This window comes from Phalacrocorax carbo, chromosome 10 (assembly GCF_963921805.1).
Source record: "Phalacrocorax carbo chromosome 10, bPhaCar2.1, whole genome shotgun sequence".
Lineage (NCBI taxonomy): Eukaryota > Metazoa > Chordata > Aves > Suliformes > Phalacrocoracidae > Phalacrocorax > Phalacrocorax carbo.
Window position 1 is genome coordinate 8611148 of NC_087522.1, and position 15791 is coordinate 8626938.

The following is a 15791-nucleotide window of genomic DNA, read 5'->3' on the forward strand; positions in this document are numbered from 1 at the left end:
TTGCTTTATTCAGCAATATCAGTACTAGATAAGCATATACATGAATAATGACCCAATTCTTACTTCACACTCCTGCAATTACATAACTGAGAGGAGATGTTTCTGTTTATAGTGGGATAGACTTCACACAGTGTGATAAGGACTATATAAGAATACACAGACAGGCTCAAAAACATCTGAGTTAGTTTCAAACATTTCTATATTTGAAAGCCTGCTGCAACTGATGATTATTTATAGTGCTTATAAACCACAGTCATGGAGCAAGACTGCACTGAGCTACGCAGTGTAAACACACAGACTAATGTTACAATTCCTGTAACAAGGACCCGCTTTAGGGATGTTATCAGACGGGAGTTGAAGAAAATAGCTCAAGAACAGAATATAGTAGGTCAAACATTGAACAGAACTTCTGTTTTTAGCATATATCTTCGCTTCCAACTTAGCTGGAAAAGATTGCCTTGACAGAACTGATTTTATTTTCTACTTAAAAAACATAATTATCCTACACACCCCCTTTTATTGGAAATTTTATTATGATACTTCCAAAAATAGTAAGCTTTTTGCTTCAGAATTAAAGCAGGAAAATTATTTTCAGGAATGGAAGTGAACTGGAGAGTCTCAGTTCAGAAGCAAAAATCTCAAGCTACACCTTGAGAAATCACACAGATTTTACATCTGGAGCCTATTCCTTTCAAATTTGGAATCAGAATTGAAACTCTCTTTTGCAAATTTCAGATATGCAGAACCAGAAATTGTCTGATTTATGTAAACAAACCAATTGGCTTAAAAATTATGCTTTACACAATTAAGAAAAGTATGACTGAAGAAATTTTGTACATTAGCACTTTAAAGGGCACTTGAAGTTGAAAAGTTACACCGTAAATTCTTAGAATCTCTGAAAATCTACCTCAGAGGTTGAAGCCACTTGACACTAGAATGATAGCTGGTGAAAAATAAATAGCTTAATTTTTGTGATTCATTCAAGTTTGCAAAAATAAAACAGATGTTATTCGGTATATTTCCCATGTACAGCTTACTCAACCCATAGCAACTGTTTCAGCACTTTTCTTTTTCAGCATTTTACTGGGGGATAATTATGAGGTGTCTACAGATATTAGATTAAGTAATATAAATCTAAAATCCCTCACAAGTATTTCCAGATCACTCCAAGAGTTACGCTCCTCAAATGACAGGAGCATGATGCATTAATACGATTACACTAAATTACAGTCATACAATTTCTTTCATTTCATATATTCCCAAAGCAAATTACAAGCTGAATGAATATTCCACTTTCACTATTCACATGTCATTTAACAATAGGTTAAACACATTATATAAGGTGATTTCTATTCCTTGACTGGTGACTATGGATATCCCTATCATAAGCATTCAGAGAAAATTATCTCAGGCATAGACAAGGGCAGCAGACTAGACTTATTTAAATTAAAGTAGGCATTCACAACTGTTTAGTGTATTTTTGTTACTCTATTGCATACACAATTCATGTCAGCACTTGAAGAGGAATGACGAGAATATATTAGAGGACAATCACAGAACTTATGATGACCTAAAATACAGGTTTTCAACCTGGGGAGGTAACTTCAGCTGTTAGAATAGTTAAGATCAAAAATGGGAAGAATAAAACAACAAGAGAGGAGAATGCCATTACAGAGTCTTCTAGAAGGCAATGGGACTTGAGCAAAATGAAAAGCTCAAGTCCCAGGGCTTAAAACTGCTTTTAGTGGTAACCTGACAATCTGAAAGAAATATCTTCTATTTACTTTTTAATACTTTTCCAATTCCTCTCCCTGCCAAGTTGGATGGCAGCTGGAAAGTTCCTAACAGTATTTGATTTAAGAAAGTAAAAATGACCAGACAGATGTTTTCTCAATCTCTAATGTAGGGCTTGAAAATAAAATGGTTGTTGGAGGCTGGTTGTAAATAGAGTTATATGATCCTTGCACATTTCATCCTGCCAGCCAGTGCATGTGTTCTGGATCTCTAGTGCCTCCCATCTCACTGCAAAAGTGACTCCAAAATTTGCTGGAGTCTGAACGTAGCTCTACAGACTAGAGCCATAAATCATTCGAAGTTCATGCTTTATCCTTAAAATTTCAGAGAACAAAAAGAATCATCTTGTTCAAGCCTCTTAGAAAACAAAGCACACTTTTAAAGACTGCATCCTTATGTGATTCACATATAAAAGTTCAAACTAATGGCAACAGTCCATAGGCGTTAAGGGAAATAACAGCAATCAATGCTATTTTTAAAGGGAAGAGTGGGGGCGAGGGGTTAACATATGTGGAATTAGCTCTGGGCAAAATGAGAAGCCATTGCATCTAAAATCAAATGCATTCTCTGAAATAGACACCAGAGACCAAATTCCCATGTAGACTCCTGCAGTCCAAGAGTTTCAGCACAACTTGGCCTTCCTCTTAACTTAGCTTCATTAGGTCATATCATGCCATCAGTTTTTATGCTGGATGCCCTACTTACTTCACATCAGTTGTTGGCACTATGTAGGCAATTTTCCAAATTGAAGGGGAGAAAAGGGTGGTATGTGCACAAGGGAGAGGAATTTTCTCTCATGTAGAATAAAAGTCATTTCTTAGAAGAGTTTGAGGGGGGAAAGTGGTATTTGTATCCCTTCTACCAGATGTCACCAGTGGCAACAAGAGCCAGTATTAAATATCTATCCATCAAATTCTTCTTGAATTTTTTTAGCGTCAGCTGGTCAACAACCCATTCAGAAAACTGGGAAAGCTGAAATCTCCACAGCCATTCTTAACAAATGGTTCTTCCCCTTGCAGGAATTATCTGTGTCTGAAACTTTTTCATGGAGGACAGACATGCAGAATTTGTAAAAAGAAAAAAACCCTTGTAGCAGTAATTTTTCTTATGTTTATATGCAGTAAGTGAAGTGACACCCCACACACACACAGTATATTTTGTAATAGTCTTTTGTTGTTTTTCCATCAGCTGCCGTCAATGTTGGATATGGCAAGGTCTCGTAGGTACCCCATTTGCCACTTTTTCTGCCTCACACTATGATTTATTAGTGGTTGGCTTCAGTGCTTGGCTAGGTTTGCCTTCCATCTTAAGAGGGAAATGCTTTAGAAAAAAGATGCCTTGGTACTCTCCCTGACATTCAGACAGTCTCTGTACTGTCACCTCTTACCGTGCCACCACCTCATGCTGGGATGCCAATTGCACTGTCATCCCTTGCCATCCCTTACCTGTGGCCATAATGCTGTCTTGCGCTGTCATCCGTATGACTTGTCTTTCACTGTTCTGCTGCCTCAAGCCACAAGTGAGGTCTAAGCTGACAGGCTCCTCACCCAGTTAGGATATGACATTCATGAAAGAAAATTGAGATAATCTATGCTATTTAAAAAAAAAAAAAAAAAAAAAAAGTAACTAGCACAAGGAGCACTTGGAAACGGTGCTGGCCAAAATTAAAAAAAAAAAGATCACTTATCTAAAAGCGATCAGAAGGTAGGCTACAGAATTGCAAAGACACTCCTCACACATTGTTCCCTGCAGTGATGCTGCTATCGAAATTTTTCTCTCTATTCTGAAAGCCAAGATCTTTCATGTAGGGCTCAGGGGCTTTTGTCTCAGAGACAGCTGGGTAGAACACAACCCCTTTTCTTCACACATACGCGACTAAACAGTCAGAACCTTGCAGAATTCTAAGATTTTCTCTGGAAACATACCAGACGAAATACCCTCCCCCAACCAACTGTTCCAATGGATTGACATAATATTATTTTACCTCCTGTAGCAACAAATTCACTGTGTGGTTTTTTTTCAAAACAACAACAGATCAGACATTCTGGGAGACAACACGACTATTATTTTCCCTAAAAGGTTTGCTACACAAACAATATTTGAAAAGAATATTTTCAATTTTTTTCTGTTTGTTTAGTGCTCTAATGATGAAACTATCCCACGTAGAGTCTACAGATAAGATAACAAGTTATCACATTTAAACATGCATTAAAGGCATCTCTTCAGAAGTTAGTAGTGCTTCATTTCATCTGACTCCTTGGATCAAGCATATCAGATAGTGGGGTTTTTTTCCTGCCCTACATCATATGGAGAAGTTGGTATTTTCTGCTTAAATCAGAAGAAATTTAATATGACTCTGTCCTTTTCACCTATCTGGCCACTTATCTTGTTTCGTTTGCAAATATCATATGTATTCTCTTGAGATAAAAATAGTGCAAGATGATTAGTTAGGCAAGTTCATTTGACACCATTCCCCCTTCGTGACGCTGAAATCTAAAATCTGTATATGGTATACAACTTAAAGTATATATATGCAAGCTCAACTCTGCTGGAGACACACAGCAAGTACGTTCCTCCCAATCAGACTGCTTCCTTATCCAGTCAAGAAGACCACAAAGGTAAGCTGATTAGATCCTCTGCTTTCAGAAAAAGAAACACAAAAGCAAAATGCTCCCTAAATGGAAAGTGCCTATGGAATTAAAATATCTATTCTTATACCAGCTTCCAGTATGTCATATCTTTACAAGCTAACATAGGATAGATACGGCATTCAGATCGCAGGATGGATGCTGCAATTTTTAGGTTTTCCTTCAACTCTTCCTGTCAGCAGTGAGAATTGGGTGAATGGCAGAGCTCCAAATTATCTTGCCTAGTGCTGAGAGGGGAAGTACTTTGCACAAGAAGCCACTGGGACACAATAATTGCTAGCAAAACTAAAGTAACTCCTCTGGCTTAGCTGGAGAAGTACCCATTGTCATCAGCATGAATTTGTCCCACTGTCTCCTTACACCTTCTGAGATATTCAAAAACGGACTGAAATAATTGACAATTTCCTCTGCTGCAAACCAACAGGTACAGAGGCAGCCATTTCATGGTTTAGGAAAAGTTTAAACCTGCATGTAGATCTCAAACCAGAGCACAGACTATAAATGGTTACCGGCATTGGTTTCTTTCTCATGAATGCTGCTTTCTGTGCTTAGACAGGAAGAATGCTGTTGTGGAAGATCAGTTAGGGATTAATGAAAAGATATTTCTGTTCTCTTGTGGCTTTCAAGAATATCTTTTCTATGCCTTAGTTCCCCGTCCTTGGTTAACATGAAGCTACTTTACATTAACGTTGCAAGTATTACGTTGTAACCCATCTGCACTGGTGTGTGCAGTTTACCAAACTGCAAATGCAATGACTCTATGTTCACACTGAAAAAATGGATTAGAAATTCAGGCCTTGTAGCATTTTCTTAAGCTATATATATTACATTGGCAAACTACTGCAGCTGTTGGTGGCTGAATGGGACAAAGAGTATCTTTTGTCAAAGGCTGCTGTATCAGAAGAAAATGCCTCCTCTGCTCTACTAGGAATGAATATTAAGCCTCAGTACCTCTGTTCGAAGCACATCAATATACTGAAATGCCAAAATCTGGATTTTAAAAATCTGGTTTATTATCACCTACGTGGAATGAAAACACCACAATATACTCAAGAAAACTTTTTTATAAAGCTATCATGAAATGTAGTCTTTCAATGACACAGCAGCCCAGCAAGCCATATATATAGTGTAGTTACATTTATTGTTAAAACTAAACAGAGGAAGAACTTACTCTCCAAATTTAAATTTCCTTGGAATGAGTAAAATTATTATGACTTATTCTACATTATTTTCATTTTTTTTAAAAGATCATTACACCTATTGATAATAATACTATGGTTTTTTAACTCCGATTACATTTATTCCAGATATAGTTCTAGGGGGCATACTGAGCCTTACCTTTTATGTATACTGTAAATTTATGCCGATTTTAATTGAGTAATAATCCACCTCCAAAAAAACCCACACAGAAGTAATGAAGTTTTGTGGTGCTAGACACCTTTGATTCGCTCTCCCAGTGCAGTACAGGCATCTTCCTGAAGCCCCACACTCTCTCCCGCATGCAGAATTCCTCCCTCATTACCCAGCTTTAAGTGGAAGCACCTGCTGCAGACATCTGTTACAGTATACTCCGCTTACAATTAGATGAATAATGTCTCCCCTATCATATACTGTCACAGCAGCAACTTCAAATAGAGCCATGAAAGAGGTAGAGAAGTAATTTTAATGACTAAGTAGCTCACATTTAATTTATTTTACAGTTCAACAATGGCCATCACTGACATCCTTTCTGCTAAAGATATTGAATCTGCTCTCTCCAGCTGCCAGGGTAAGGAGTGGTCTTTCTGCAGCCAGAAGATGCATATCATTTTTATGTCTTAAGATGACATACCTATCATTTTTGCCTTAGATTCCTTCCCTGTGAGATCTCTTTCTAGCTACATTATATTATAGCCCCTTGAATGCAGAAAGTCTTACAAGTGGTTATTTGGTGGGTAACATTCCCCAAAACACAGAGCAGCAATTAAAGGGCCACAGTTTCAGTAGGGCTGGCTTAACTCTAAACTCTGTCAAATTTTAAACCTGTTAAAGACTTATATTTAAATAGTTAGCCTTTTCCTTTAAAATGTCAAAAACACCTCAGCCTGCAGAATCAAAGTGTCATCTATGAAGCAATTCTGTACTTCAAAACTGTGCAACACTGTGACCAGCCTCAGTTCTCTTAAGAGTTCCTCAGCAAGATCAAGCCAATTTTCCAAATGCTCAAAGAGCTAGTTTGACTGTGGATTATGTGCTTTTCTACCAAACACTTCACCAAAGTAAGGACTAAGTGAAAACGAAGTCAGAATTATAGGAGTTGATCTGTAAGTCACAGTAAATATTTATTATTAATTGCATAAGACATATTGCATAAATCCTGATTTAGCAGAATGTGCATTGTAGCAGAAAACTTCAAAACTGACTGAAAGGATATATGACTACAGGCACAGAGTGATTAAGAAGGGAAATTAGCCACTGTATCTTCCTTGTTGCTACACTGGGCAACAAGAGAAAGAGGAGCAGGCTGATGCTTAAGAAAATACATACATATTCCCAAGGAATACATACAGGAGTAGCAAATTCAAGGGAAAATATTTAAACAACTTCCCTTTCTTCCAGCTGATGATTCCTTCAACTACAAGTCTTTCTTCTCCACGGTTGGTTTATCCAGCAAAACTCCTGATCAGATAAAGAAAATTTTTGGAATCCTCGATCAGGACAAGAGTGGTTTCATTGAAGAAGATGAGCTTCAGTAAGTACTGTTCAGCTGCTGTATTTCCTTAAACAATGTAAACTTGTGAACTTTCTCCTTGTCCTAGAAGAACCATGCTGTTATTTTAAAAATAAAACACAATTCTTTTTCTTTCCTTGAATTTGTGAGGATTTCCTCAGATATTAAGAGCAGGCATTACCTTCTGGGGTTTTTGACACGGGTTTATGAAAACCAGAAATACCAAGGACGTTTCAGAGAATAAAACTGAAGCACAGTACTCTACCCTGTTCTATTTCAGGCTGTTTCTGAAAAATTTCTCTTCAAGTGCCAGAGTCCTCACCTCTGCAGAGACCAAGGCTTTTATGGCTGCAGGTGACACTGATGGTGATGGCAAAATTGGAGTGGAAGGTAAGACTTTTGGAAACTTCATAAAATTTTGTGGTTTAAAATGCACGCATTTAGGGCTGCATTTAAACTCTGGCAAGAAGAATACATCCGAGTATTTTGGCCTGGTACTTTCTGCCACAACTTTTATACTACCAAATACTCCTTTATTTTCATAGCTTTATTCCCACTTGGTCTCTGTTGCAGCAACAGCATATTTAGGCTTATTATAGAGCCTGTCCTTCCAATCAATAATAACAGCTTTGGGGTTAATTCTGCTGTGTGTCTGATCCATAGACTCAGTGTGCCAGATTTTTAAAACATCCACAACATCTATTCATTCTTTGAATTTCCATTTCAGCAGTGGATACTCTGCGCTTCTGGCCATACGACACACTCATTTTTAAATGCACTTCCACCTACATAAACTTATTTCTTCATCTATGATTATCAAACATTGGGCAATATTACTGAGTGGTTAATTCAGTAATATAAAATAAGACTGGTATTGTTTTTCAAGGCTAGAACTGCTGCAATGCAGCACAGAATTTTGTGCTGGAGAATTATCTGATAAGTGCAAATTTCACGGGGCAGTCCTACAAGAAATGAAATAAAATTCCTAAAGAAAACCTCACAGGGATGATGTGAACTGGCCAGGATATTTCTTTTAGAAATCGCAGCAAAGGAAAATAGGACATTATGCATCATATATTAGAGATGAAGTCACTGAAAACAGGGCTGTCTCAGCTGAACTAGGACAGGTGGCAGTAACTCTAACAGACACACGTGCTAATCTTAGCCAGAGCTTGGGAGGAGAGAGAGATACACTGTTGGCGGAATTTGCTTTAGCAGCAGCTTCTGCAGCTTCTGTTTATGAGCCCCAAATAGGGCATTAAATTATGCAGATCTTAGCCCTTAACCATTGAATCTCCCGTTCTGAAACTACACCACTACTGATATTTTTTCTTTGGAATAACAAAACCAAAAAATCTCTCAAACTGAAAGCTACAGGCTCGACCTAATTCACTCTCTGCTTCCTTGGCTTTTATCAGAGTTTGTAATGGGTTAAAGATAGTTTACCTTTAACTCAGGATTTCCCACAAATATGAATTTACAGACGCACTCCTCCTCTCTGCACTTACTCTTTTTAAGGAGTGAAAAATCTGTTACGCCCCCAGAATCCCAGTTTAGCAGTAGCTTGTACAGTGTTATAATAACTTTGGGAGCCCTCCATGACTAGGAATTTAAGTAATTTTTATCTGTCTTTTCTAAAGATGTGAAAAATCACTTTCATCTAGTTTTATTCCCTACCTTTCTCATTTTCTTCTTTGACAGAATTCCAATCTCTGGTGAAGGCATAAACAGCATTAGACCAAAGGCAACCTTGGACTGACTCTTCCAATTACCTCGTCCAACAAGCACTTCGCACTCAGCATGTGTTTGTACATTTTTATATTGTTTCAGGCGTTAGCAATTCCCCATACATCAAGTTCACACAGTGGATTGCTGAGAAATCTTGCAATATACAGATGTTTTGGTCACATGGTATTGTTACATTTCCATTGTAAAGAAGGCACTTTGTGATTTTCAACTACTCATAATATTGAAATTGTGGCTGGAAGAGGGGAAAAAAATTTAAAAAAAAACAAACTTGGGGGGGAAAAGCTGCTTTTTAAATTGTGTTTAGGTTTTCCATCCTCATACTTGACCATGCTGACTTGCCAGACACAGTTTTGATCATCTTAAACAATATGACATCTTTTAAGGCTTAATTTGTATTGATTTCATTGAGTTTTACTTCTGCTTAATTCCCTGATCCTTGAGGAAAAGCAATGCTAACAAGATAGCCAAAAATAATTTATGTTGAGTCCCAACCCTGTGAATATGAGAAAAAAAAATTATAAGAGGACTTGACACATAGCTCAAAGCATGGAATAAGTTTGTGGGTAATTTTACAAAATTAAGTACTAGGCTACAGCATGTATCATCAGAAAGTGTTTATGGCCTAAAATGTAACTCTCCCTTATGAAGATTTATCTTTCATGAAATCTAAGGCAGCTGTGAGATAGAGGAGAAGGGACTAATCCTAACTCTGACACTGTCACATGTCACAGTCCCCTGACAACACGGGGTTGTCCCATGGAGGTTTTCCCATGAATTATGAACATGTTGCTTATTATCTCTTAATATACATAAAACAATAATACTATGTCATATTTGTGAATTTCTGTGTTTCCTACAAATGAAACAACTGCCAGTGTTGCTGTCTGATTACCTTAAAGCTGTTACATTGCTAAATAATGGCCATTACTCAATTCTTTCATTTATTATGTGAACAATAATATATATAATCCATAATGTTAGCTATTTTCTTAAGTCTGAAAATTACTGAGAACTAGTCTTTCCTTTGATAAGTGTTTTACAGGATTTAGAGCTAGTTATAGCATTGTCTTCATTAATGGACAAAGTAAACAATATTCATGGTTAAATGCAGAGCTCAATAGACTGAGAAGCTGTTGTGCATTTCTGGCTGAGTGGGGAAATTTCCCTACCAATATTTAGTTGTCTTCTTTCCCATCTATCATGACGTAGTTCCAGCTCACAAGTAGACTATCATTTTAATACTCCCTGCTGAAACTGGATGATAATTATAACATAATTTGGCAGCTGTTTCGAAGAAGAGCAGAAACAAAGCCTTCTGGAACTTTTATGTAACATTCAGTGTTGGCATTTCCATGAATTGCGAGATGATTATGTGAGGCAAGTGCAGCTCACTCATACCCAGGCATGTAAGAGAGCTGTTTGGCAGATTTAAGATGGCTAATGCAAAAGAGGAATTCTAGCAATCAGACTCACTGAAGCCTTGGCAGAATTATAATGAATATAAATCCTAATTCTATCCCCACTGCCTTTGATGTTAAATCTGGGCTTAAATTATAGCTGCTGTTAATTGCAGTACTGAAATATTTTGCATAATGATGAGACACTGTTGGTTCCTTTTACCTTATTCATTTCCCTATCTGCTGAAGAAAAAAAAAACGCAGAGCAATCTAGATCTGCAGCAATATACAGATGTAATATATACATTAGCTCTTCACACTGCTAATCACTAAAATATCATGTCACTACTTCACAAGCAGATGGGACACACAATACCGTAAGTGACAGACCTGATACTGCATTCCTTGCACATCTGAAAGTCTCATGTGGAATGCAAGAAATGCAAGACTACATAGTGGCCTATCCTGTATTTCAGAGATGCTAAACAACTGCACATCACTGCCTTCTGTTGCCACAAGGGGGAATTAAGTACTTCTGAGAATCAGGCAATTCTTGTGTATGTTGCAACTTTACGTAAAACTTAGTGAATTTTGTTTATGAGAAAATCTGCTCTTCATAAACAGTAACTCATGGCAAGAAGGTCAGTTTAAACCTTATTAAAGCCATCCAGCCATTTCATTAGAAGGAATTACAATAAAAGACCAAAAAGTCCCCAATTTCAAAAAAAAGCCCAGAGACTGTTCAGCTAAAACAACATCTAGTCTCTGTTAAGTCTTCTATTGGCAATAGGATCCACATTTTTAGAGCTGACCAAACTAGAAGAGAATATTTTTCACCTAAAGGAAACAAACTCCAAAACCATAAAGTTTTCTTGGAAGGTTCATTTCAACAAATTTAAGTTCAGCCAGCGGCAGGCTTCAATTTTCTTAGGGAATGGCATGGCATGTTCTCTGAACTTGACAATGTCATTGTGCTGGAGAAAACTTTGATAGCAGGATGTCTACATGGATGCCATCTGAAGTAGTAAAGAGGCAAATGGTGACGTCACAACATTACCACAATTAAGGTATATAATGTCAGAGCAATTCATGCTGGAAAGGTTCTCTGTAGGCCAGCTTAGGGCACACTGCTCTAAGCTGAGTTTGAGCGTTTTCAAGGATGGAGGCTCTATAACTGCTCTGGGCAATCTAATAAGTAAGGATTAAATCCTCAGCATCAAGCTTTTATGAATAAAGGACACAAAACACTGCTGAGTACACAGTTAAAAACCAAAATTCTGTTAGAAATTGTTTATGCTACATCAAATCAGAAGGGATCTAACAACACCCTGTATTATCACACTGATAACCTGTTCTCAGGTTTACAGTAAGACTGTCCTACTCAGTGTACTACTCAGTGTAATGCTGATTCATAATTCCCAGGGTAAAGGAAATGTGGGTGGCAGGTCTGAGTTCACCGAGTCCAGAGGCTGTGAGTTCTCATACACACTTCAGTCCCCTCATTACCCTGTATGAACAGTTTAACCTCTAATCCTCCCAAAACTTCTTGTGAAATAAAGACATACTATGAACTCTTTAAGTGGGAACTAAACACAAAGAAATTTATTGTCCTACACAAGCTCTTAGAAAAAGGATATAGAGGGCCAGAGTGTTTTGAACTCAACATCCCAAGCCCATCCTAGTGCTCTAGCCACTCGATCCATCATCCCTCTTAAACCAAAATTTTGGGTTGTCCTGATAAAGGAGCAGAATCATGCATAAGATAAAATCTTATAGTGGAAGCTGGCTGCCTCCTAACTTCATGTTCCTTTGGAAATCCCACCCCTTTGTAAACTTCAGATTCAATTTCAGCTCTCCAACTGTTCAAAATCTCACAGTCATCTTCTAACATGTAAGAGAGCACAGAAAGAAGCAAGGGGATGCTGGAACATTCATTGCACACACAGACTGGTAAAGTTTCTTTGAGATAGCAGCCAGCCCATGTGGAAAATCTTTTATGCAGCATCATCAGAGGCACCTGGAGCTCTTCACGCAAACAGTGCATGCAGAGGGGGCCAAGGCTGGATTCACTGCCTAGAATGGGTTACTGAAATAGATACATCTTGATTAAATCCCTGAACAGACATGTACCTAACATTTTCATGCTTAACTGGAGGTATTTAAAAGAAGGGTAGATGTGGTGCTTGAGGATATGGTTTAGTGGTGAACTTGGCAGTGATAGGTTAGCGTTTGGACTCGATGATATTAAGGGTCTTTTCCAAGCTTAACGATTCTATGATTTTATGATTCTATGATATATTTTAAAACATTTCAATTAGTGGATGCTGTGGAATATGAACTAATTTAAAGTGCTCATATTTTATGAAACTTAATTTCCATATTGCTTTTGCTTGCAAGCACAGAAAGATACCATTACATTGGTATGGACTTCTTGGTACACTTTCCATACCAAAGGCCTGTAGAGCACACTACCTAGCAGTGGGGATAGAGCTGCTCCATAACTCCATAAATCAAAGATTTGCCTATCAGCATGTCCTACACTCATGAAAACAAGAAAAACAGAGTTTTTGTATGTCAAGCTTCAGAAAAGAAAATCAGATCACCACATAGTTACAATATGAAAATAAGGTACTCCTAGACAATGCCTTCCCTTGCAGTTACAAAGATATTATTGACCCTAGGTTCAAAGGGGAACTTACATCAAAGTAGAATATGCAAATACTTGACTCAAGGGGAATCACATCAGTTTAATCACAACTAGATATTAATCAGCTGGTATTTCCTAGATAATAACTTTCTGCTCTAACTCCCAGGCTTCCAGAACAAACTGATCATATATTTGCAATGATCTCCCTAACAGACCATAATATTTAGCCAGCATAAAAATAACACAGTAAAACCTGGTTTTGTTAGACAGATGAAATAACCTATTCTTCCTAATCATCATTATAGGAAACTCCTCTGGAATAATTTCTGAGTTTTCAATTTAGTCTGTTTATATTCCAGCCTTACAAGCAATTTTTTAGACTATATTTTTTTGCTTTTAAATATCTGTTCCTTCCTCTTCCTTGCCCATGAACGCCCACTTGTAAAGCTGTTCTCATTCTCAGTTCCTTGCTTTTCTCTCACCCTAAGCAGTCTCGGAGAGCTTTCACGGCTGGACTTGACTGTCTTTGGTGCCATCTACAGGCAAGCTCTGGTTTGCCGCAGAAATACTCAAAAACTTTTATCAATAAATGCTTTGTAATCTCAGTGTGGTCTTCTCACAAGGATTATTTCTGGAATGTTCAGTAATTCCAACACAATTACCAGACCCTCTCTGATCCCAGGCCATACTCTCAATTATTTCCTAGGAATCTGAAAGAAAGGCAAAGCTAGATTCCCAGATGGAAAGACTGGGTCATTTAGTTTATATATCCACCAGTTCAGGATAAAACGCCTTTAAAAGTAACTTGCTCAGTCGGTCTTACATAGCTCAGAAAACTTTGCTTTCACAATGTTCAATTTACCACACAGCATGGGTTTAGAATACACTTAGCGCTTCTGCTAAGCATTCTCCTCTTGAAGAAATGATCAAGGGAAATTAAGATGTGCAAGATCAGATTTTTGTCTGTATTTTCACGTATATAATTTTTGAAAGAAAAGACAGCAGCTTTATGTTATATTGACCAAGTGTTAGGCTTTATTTTAAATGTAATGGCATTACTAAATGGTCTTTATATCTACAATGATACTCTGTGCACGGTTATGTATGTGTGGGTGTGAAATGTTCTCCCAATGGCTTTTTACACCACTGGCCAATTTCAGCCATTCTCAAGGCCATTAAGTTCCAACAGATTTCATGAGATTACCAAGTGAAGGATCCTATTAATAACCAGTAAGAGAAAAGCTGCAGCTTGAGCTTAGCTACTGTTTGAATCCTTACACAAGGTTTTTTTTTTCAGTACAGAAAGAAAGAACTAAATATCTCAGATTTCACTACTCAGTTTCACTTCTTATCATTAATTGATGCATACTTCTGTGTGCTGCTGAACAACTGACAACCTTCATTCTCTAAATGGACACATTTGTTACGATGCGTTAAAATGTGCACCATGCAATGAATTATTATTGAGCAAATGTCTTCAGTTTTAGACTGTTATAGTCTGAAGTACATATTTCAGTAATTGGGTAACCAAAGCTTATATATCAGCTTATTGAAAATACTTTGGGCTGATGTGAAATTCTACTTGTATGTCAGATATATCTATTACAAATGTATCAGTATTAGTATTATTAAGACTATTAGGGCAATTGCAGGAGTAATGTTTCTTGGGTAATTCCCATCAGGATTGGGCCCTTAAAGTCTACCGTGAGGATGTCCATTTGTTGCTATCATTAAGCAATAAAAAAAAATAATTTTTTTCATTCACAGATCAAAAATCATTCACTAGACTAAAAATAGGTGCAAGCTGAGAGGATTTACTTTGTACAGCACTAAATCTTATATATTGTCTGAAACACTGTGCACTTTCCTTTAGGATACAAATATCAATCTGATTAGCTAGCAGGTCTTGTCAGCCGCAACAACTCACCCACTGGGGCACCTAAGCCATCACGTAACTCTAGGACTTCTGTAAAAGGTCAAGAGGACTCAACTAAGGTCTATATAAGTCATTAGCTCTGTCATTTGAAAGAGAATTAAGTCAAGAGGACTCTGTGGACCTTTCACCTTACAGTTCTTTCTCTTCTGGGGCAAACTCAGTGGCAAGCTGAGTTCAACCTTCCCTCTGGAGCTTTTGAATACATCACAATAATCCACACAAAAAATTGCATGGAAATAAACAAAGATCCCCGAATGCTGTGCAGTTCTGTAAATACATTTGGTTTTGTCCTCAGCTTGTGCACCTTAAGACTTAACTAGAAATAACAGCAAGCCAGATGGACTGCATGTGTCTGAACTAAAGGATGGAACAGTCAGCTCCTGCAGGGCAGCTCCCCTGGTCTGCCCTGGGACCTAGGTTGCAGCTGCCTCACTAATCAAACCTGGCTGTCCTCATGGGGCAGCATCAAAGGCCAATAGAGCAAGATGAATATGAACTCTACCCAACATTATTTTTCATTTTACAGTACCTTTGACATGGCTTTTTCTGGTATCCTGACAGGAGCTGAAATTGCTGCTGGCCTACAGAGCTGTTAAGGTAACTTTCATGTTTTAAACTTGACTTTTCAGTTTATCTACCAAATCCCTTTGTCCTCACCACCCCAACATCCCAGTTCCAATGGAAGCAGAAAAGGCTGAAAGGATGAACTAGACAGTATAATGTTGATTTTCTCTCCAGGGTACATGGTAGGATGTTCTTGTTATATTTCCTAATTACAGATTTAATTGTTTGATCAAAAAGATAAAAAGGAGGCAAGCTAATGGAACAGATGCGAGTTTTAATCTTCACCAGCCATGGTACAGGCACCCATCATCACTTGTACATTGTAGCAATTTTAAGTATGAGAAAA

The 15791-nt window shown here is 37.6% G+C and overlaps 1 protein-coding gene across 1 annotated transcript; it reads left to right on the forward strand.

Annotated features, from left to right (window-relative positions):
- Positions 1-4336: 4336 nt before the first annotated feature.
- Positions 4337-9881, forward strand: LOC104051462 (parvalbumin, thymic). The gene is made up of 5 exons (XM_009512511.2): positions 4337-4412; positions 6143-6210; positions 7041-7173; positions 7433-7542; positions 8854-9881. Exons 2-5 carry the CDS (start codon positions 6150-6152, stop codon positions 8877-8879), a joined length of 330 nt encoding a protein of 109 aa, XP_009510806.1. The 5' UTR covers positions 4337-4412; positions 6143-6149; the 3' UTR covers positions 8880-9881.
- Positions 9882-15791: the final 5910 nt, after the last annotated feature.

Excerpts from the sequence above, each read along its gene's own strand:
- LOC104051462 (XM_009512511.2), top strand. The coding sequence starts at position 6,150 with ATGGCCATCACTGACATCCTTTCTGCTAAAGATATTGAATCTGCTCTC. Across the intron at positions 6,211-7,040 it reads TGCTCTCTCCAGCTGCCAGG|CTGATGATTCCTTCAACTAC; the intron begins GTAAGGAGTGGT and ends CCTTTCTTCCAG. Across the intron at positions 7,543-8,853 it reads TGGCAAAATTGGAGTGGAAG|AATTCCAATCTCTGGTGAAG; the intron begins GTAAGACTTTTG and ends CTTCTTTGACAG.